Source organism: Dendroctonus ponderosae, unplaced genomic scaffold, assembly GCF_020466585.1.
Source record: "Dendroctonus ponderosae isolate FM_Combo_2020 unplaced genomic scaffold, Dpon_F_20191213v2 Dpon_F_20191213_7, whole genome shotgun sequence".
Taxonomy (NCBI): Eukaryota; Metazoa; Arthropoda; class Insecta; order Coleoptera; family Curculionidae; genus Dendroctonus; species Dendroctonus ponderosae.
Genome location: NW_026018916.1, coordinates 8,443,092 through 8,450,160, shown reverse-complemented (window position 1 = coordinate 8,450,160; position 7,069 = coordinate 8,443,092). Strand labels below are relative to the sequence as shown.

General features: G+C 31.2%; 2 protein-coding genes across 2 annotated transcripts in view; one reads left to right on the top strand and one right to left on the bottom strand.

Annotated features, from left to right (window-relative positions):
* The window catches only part of LOC109546187 (ras-related and estrogen-regulated growth inhibitor), a 128,590-nt gene that overhangs the window by 99,008 nt on the left and 22,513 nt on the right, over positions 1-7,069 (bottom strand). The window lies entirely within an intron of this gene.
* On the top strand, positions 2,802-4,984 carry LOC125505099. The gene is made up of 5 exons (XM_048668159.1): positions 2,802-2,843; positions 3,103-3,293; positions 3,553-3,658; positions 4,121-4,343; positions 4,457-4,984. The coding sequence occupies exons 1-5, from the start codon at positions 2,812-2,814 to the stop codon at positions 4,556-4,558; spliced, it is 654 nt and encodes a 217-aa protein (XP_048524116.1). The 5' UTR covers positions 2,802-2,811; the 3' UTR covers positions 4,559-4,984.

Sequence of the window (7,069 nt, the reverse complement as noted above, 5' to 3'; positions counted from 1 at the left end):
TTATTTTATTTTCTCCTCATATTTTGTTTTCTGAATATGCTTATTCTACATCTAATCCAAACTGATGGCAAAACAATTTCGACTGACCACATCAATAAATAAAACCGATAATTTCTTCCAAACTGTACTGTGTTCAATTTTTCAAATTAACTTTTATCGTTTTCCTATCTGAGACTTATTGTACTTTTATAAAAAGGTTTTTCTCCGACCAGCCAACGTTTGAACGTAAACCGGTAAAGTTCTCGATATTGAGCGCCTATTATTATATCATTTTCCGATTAACTCTACTTTATGAGTCGAATCCAAATATACTGACGGCTCTGATATGATTCCCACAAGATCGACTTTGTTCAATATGCTCCCAAAATCTATCTAATCACACTAAATGTTTAACTATTTCATTATTCGAACCCTAAAGCCTACTGCAAATAGAGCAAATTAAAATAAGCAGACATGATCAACAAAGAATCGTTGAAGTATCAGACTAAGCAAAATTCAAATAAATAATATACATGAGACTCTCCGACAGTGAATAATCAAATATGAAACATAATAAAATGTTAGAAATAATATTTTGAAGAACTTTAAAGAGAAAGGTAGCCTTTACTTGGAAGATAAGACACAAAAATATAAAATGATATACGACCAACACAAATAAGCGCGTTAGATGAAGCAATTCGAAAACTAATAAACGCCACCTCACCTGATTGCGAGAAAATAGCAATAGAAATGATAAATAAAAAATGAACTATAAAAAATTGCAATCGGAAAACATGTCCTACTAATGAAACATGAGACAGAAAGTAAAGATTTAACAAAAAAAGTGTGTAGTATCTGTTGGCGAATATCATCGAGAAGCTAGAGACATTTAAAAAATTAAGAACTGATTGCAAAGGTTGAGAGAAAAATGAACACCCACATATATACTAGAAGAATGACAAACCGTATTAAAGGAACCAATAAAAATTTTAATTAAGAAATTTTATTTATAAACAAAAGCAATAAAACATGAAAAAGATCTAGAATGGTGGAAACAAATAGGAAATACAGTATTACGAGTTAAAAAGTGAATGTTTGAATGTGGAAATTTCAACTTGTTGTAATTTTACAAGGACGACTTTCTCCGAAACGAAATGAATTGAAAATTTCGGTTTTTTTTCCAACGGAACCCAAAAATTGATGCAAATCTTCAACTCAGAATCAATATAATATACCACAGAGAAGTCTGCAACGGGTATGAAACCGTTGAAGAAAACGTGAACATTAATAGAGAAATAATTGAACAAGCACATATTAACAACAATTGAAAAAGGCATGAGGAAAATAGCAAAAAAGGCGAATAGTCCAAATAGTAAAACTATTTAATACTAAATAGTAAGGCAGAAAAAATACAATCTATCGCAACAATTTTTTTTAGAAAAACTCGAGGGGCAGAATAGAAGTTAACGAAATAAGAGAAAATCTGGGAGTACAAGTCAATGAGACTGTGGGAAGAAGATAACGAGAATGGTCAAAACATTTACTGACGATGAAACTCAAAACCTATGGAACACTTATAAAACCAAGTATTCAGAATACTACAACAAAATGTAAAAAAGCTAAAGATCTGAATTGAATAATATTATAATTTGGAGAAAAGTTTGAAAAACTGAGTTTTCCTACGCTGTTATAAAAGTAGAGAGAAGGCAAACTGAAAACATTTGCGGCGTTTGCAGCCAACAGTGCCGTTTCAGCAATATAATGTGTTATAACATTTTGTTGCGGTTAAACGTGTTCAAAAGAATATGGTGGTTTTTGTCAACTAGCTAAATTTTTAAAACATAAAAAATAATCACTTTATGGGAGAAGGTACATTTTTCGCTTTATTAAAAAGTTATATTCAAGCCATCCCTTCTAAATCGATAAACATAGAATAGGAGAAAAGATCATGAACAAAATATAAGAGCCGAATGCTTGGATTGTTTTTAACATAGAGCCGTATTACCTTGATGACTTTTTAAACATTGAACTTGCAGGATAATTTATGTAATATATTTTTGTCTGACCGTTGCATTTTCCGTTTGTAATCATAACAATCATGTGACATTATTAGAATTAAAAAAATAAATATGAAATTGATGTTTGCATGTTAAGGATGAAGTAATAGTAAACTTATTTTTGTGTCATCATTGTATAATAGCAAACCGCAGCAAAATTTAAAATTTCACGTAGTTGAATGTTTTGCCAAAAAAAGAAATAAAACATTGAACCTTAGGAAATTTCCTCCAGAACACTCATTCTTACTGTACATTTCTAATGATCGATTCGTTAGCTGGAGATTAATGAAGGAAATGATATTCCTTACAAAGTATTCTTGCTAGGAAGAGTACATTTTAGCTAAAGAGAAATACATGCCTGGATAAACCGAATAAAAAATTGAATATGCGTTTTAAATGCCAACAAAAGGAGAAGTAATAAGTCACTGGCGAAAAGTGAATAACCACAAAGAATACGATTTTTTCCCCTTTGAGATTTGCTTATTTTCTTTTGAGGCATTGTACAAAGGAAGAGGGTAGAAAGATAGCGGAAAATCGGATAATTTGAGAATTTCCGGTGTTGGTAATCTGATACCGACCCGGAAAATTAAACAGATTATAAATAAATTTGGTTATTGTAATGTCAGAAAATTTGAATTATGGAAAACGATTTTTTGTTATTTGATACGTTATGGTTGATTAGGAGTTAATAGGAAATTTGAATGGAAGGCCAAGTATAAATATGAGCAAAACTGTTAGTTTACTCTAGTATAAATATGGCTTGAAATGTACAAAGATGTTTTGTGTGATTTCTGAATTTAAACATGAGTAAGTAAATGCGGCTGGCATCCTATAAACAATAGATCCAGAAATTTAGTTTCAATTTTTACTCATAGGGTTGTTGTAATAGTGTTAATGAAATATGTAATAAATTATGAAAACTACTTCGAGTACCCACTTTAGTTTTTAATCAATATTCCTTTCCATTCAGAAATTCCACTTTCAACTGCTTCTGAAAACTACTTTGCCTTCAAAATATTAGAAAATTGAATTTCTGAAAAAAGTTTTTGAACAATGTTGGTTTTAGGATCACTACTAACATGATAATTCGCACTTTTGCGACGACTATTGCTTTACAAATAGTACTAAATTTAGAAGTCAGTGATTGCCAATCCATGGAATCAAATTCGCCGTTCAGAGCACCTGGGACATTTTGTGGTCCTAAACTTACTGAACAACTGCACGACTTTTGCCAATTTTTTTATGGACCCGCGGATGGTATGTAATTAAAATACGTAATAATTTATGACTGAAATAAGTAAGTATTCCACAATCCAAAAATGTCGACTCTTTTTGTAAGTCCCGACTAGGGCATCAAAAATATCACAATCACATTTTCCAAATTGATATGAAGATTTCAGAAAATAATACTTAGCAGGAAAAGTAAAATTTCTGGACGTAAGCATGGTTCTAGATTATTCGGCATTAATTTGGTGTCGACATAGTAAACTTATCTGGGTTTGTAATTTTTTTCTAGTTGTTCCAATGGACCGGAAAAATCGAAAAGTTATCGCTGATGAATGTTGTCAAGTGCCGTGTAGTATTCTATACATAATCCTTAATTATTGCAAGGAGCCTAAAGAGTAAGTCTCTATTTAGAAATAACTAACACAATACATTTGTAAATTTTAATTATGTTTAGTTTAGTAATTATGCTATATTTTTGCAACCAAAGTTTATTTCATTAAATTTTTGTTAGCCTATAGTTACAATTTCAGTATCCATTGATGGCATTTTTGTTAGCCCTTTAGCTTTTCATTTATTGCCAAATTCCTTCTCGCATTCTACAGCAGATAAAATATTTGCACTTCAGTCTATTAGTTTCAATATTTAAAGTTTTAATGTTTTTATAATTCTGAATTATGTATTGTGTTTTTGGAATTGATTGCTAACAGTGGAGTTATGGAAGTACTCACAAAAAAAATTGCCAAACATGAACTAACTAACTGGGAATTTAAATATTGACGAACTAAAAAATAATTGTAAAGTTCGACGAGTTATTTTGACTCGCAACAAAATCTCACTAAACTATTGTAATATTTAAGTGAAGCTATAAGAAAAACATTTGGAGAAGAAGAAATGAAAATCTATGAGGATACGAAAAGAAATGTCGCTAATGGCAGCCTAGACATGTTAACTCTAAACAAAACGCTTGAGACTGTTATTCCTCAAGCTAGCGAAGACCAACATGAAAATGTGCGAAAAAAGAAACATGTTCGAAAATTTCGAAAGAAAAAAAAGCCTTGTAAATGCAGGAGGAAAATTAAAGTAAGTGAAAACTGTAGGAAAAAAATCGTTTGTAAATACTTGCTGTACAACGTATAATGTTATTTTTATGCAATTACTTACACCAAACTAACATGTTTGATAACATATTTTAGCATTTGGCAAAGAAGATACCACTTAAGCAAGTGCCAGACTTTCTGATTGGATTTGCCGACTACCATGAAAATGAACCTATAATAATAGCCAATTCATTATAGTGTTTGCTTCTCATTAACTGCTCAAAAATGTTCATTTAGGAGCAGGATTAGCATCAGCTCGTTGCACGTGTTTGCACTTTATATACAATGCAGCTCCACCGATAGATTAAGCCGAACAGTTCACTTTTAAAAGACTGCTTTGTAAGCTGCCAAGGATTCTACTAGGCAAAGCTAAACTAGTTAGTAGGTATTAAATTCGTCATTGCAGAAATCAATAAAAGACTGAACTTCTGAGGAGAACATTGTGTTGAGATAGAAGGACAATTTATTTTCGTTGGCTAGACCAAATCGAAATTTGCAACCAATTTCTCAAACAGGAATTAAGAAAAGGAGGTGAAAAAATAGGCCCTGGACCTACAAAGAGTAAAAGAAGTAGGCTTCCTTAACCGACGTTTTGTTTTGAATATTTGTTTAAATGGTATTAAATAGTCCTAAATAAATGATAAAACTAAATTATTGAGTATTTACTGAATATAAATGGTTTAAACGATGTTATAATAGTTTAAAACAAGGCGCTCAGATATTTATAGAATAGAAATTATCCGAGGCGTTTTCAATAATAACCCACGGTCGCTTCTAGTGCCAAAATTCAGACAATTCGGTAAATAGATCAAGTTATTGTAAGCAAAACAGAAAAGATGAACATTTCACGTTCTTTGAATCGAATATTTTAGCCGGAATTTCAGTGAAACCTATTTGAAACACATTTGTCAAATAAAATTTAATTTTACGTCAACAAACAGAGTAATAGCATGATGAATAATCGTTTCGTATATAGAGGCATGCAACTAAAATGTGTAAGAAACGAGAATTTTTGAGAAAAGAAGTGAAGGCAGGCACTCATTATGCGAAATAAAAGTTTTAAACGAACATTAAAAGGAGAAGAGTTATGAAAATGAAAGCTGAAAAGTTGACTGACGATCCACTAAATTCATATAAAATCATTTGTAGATATTGGCAGTATCTTTTGCAGAAAAGTTAATACCAACATGCTTATCTATAACAAAGTGAAGTAAAAACGATTTTCCATTCGCTAATAGTTTATAAACTTCAAGGTTCTGAACAAAAATTTAATAAAGGAATTCATGTTGAAAAGTGGAGCTTATAAGTGACTTTCTGACAAATCCAGAGAATGAAATTTATTTTAAATCTAAAATTAGTAAATAAATCTAACGTTAACTTGAACGTCGCACGTGTGTACATAATTTTAACTTCATTTTAGGCGACTTCATATTTTGTTAAGTGAAATATGCAATTGAATTTCAAAAATTTCATACTTCAAAAAATCCAGGGAGCCACAATAATGCCGTTTTTCGGAAAACAAATAGAACAAAAACAAAAAAAACATAAAATAAAGTTTCAGCAGCAGCTACTATTTCCGTCGGGTTGTCGACCATTATACCATCGCTATCTCTTATTTTAGTCACTTTTTGTGTTGCGTTTTCTCGTTTCTTTCTGTTTATGTCTTTTTTGATAATTGATAAGGATCTTGTTTTGGATTTTCGGAACCATTTTTCCTTTTGCTTACTAAAGCTCTTAAAATTTTTTAGGTACAAAAGTCTCAAAAATGTGTTTCTGAAGCAATAATTAAGCAAGAAACGTTCCGAAAGTTTCTTTGGAGAGTACAAGATCCGCTTCAAACTTCCTGAAAGTTTCTATTCGCTACCGTCATCAGAAATTTCACACTGATTTTTTAACGGAACTTGCACAAATTGGTTAGTTTCTCGTGAGTGAAAATGTCCTTCTATGTTTGAAAATTCGCATCTTCAGTGAGAATTAAGCGAGAATTTTTTCAAGGATTTTATTGTAAAAGGCAAAGTCTCTTTCATGAATTGCCAAAGTTTCGATTTGCTACCATCATCGAGGATAAGGCAATAAATTTTTAAAAATTAGTTGATTTTGCAGGAGTAAGTGTCATATGTTTAAAAATTCATAAAATCTCATTTAAACTAGCAAAGTTTCGTCTAGAAAGAGTTTAACAGTATATTACGGTACAAGAGACGAGGAAAGTCGATGTTCCGCCACTGCTTAAAATTGACGCCCGAGGCTAAGCCGAGTATAATTAATTCGTATTTTCTCTAATTACTCAAGTTATCTTTGTCCCGTTTTTCAAAAAAAACCTTATATTTTTAAACCAGTTTATCTCAATAGTTCATAAAAAGCTTACATAACCAAATTCTCTGAATTTAGCTTTTATTTTAATCACCTCCTTATAAGGGGACGGTCTCGGTGTATTTTATTAAATAATTGAGCTGCTTCTATTTGGATATGAGTTCTATCGCCATATCCATCAAATCAAGGAATTTAAATATTTTCTCGTTCCGTTAAACTTCACTATTTTGAAAACCAGCATTAAGTTGGTGGTCGTAATTTATTTTCGGATCACCCTGTGTAAATAAATTAAGCAAACCGGATTTGGAAAACTTTTTCCCAAAAACACTCCGCCGAATATTAGCTATTTGCTGATAATTTTAGTTAACTTTAGCTGCAGTAACTTAGTTAGTAGTTCTC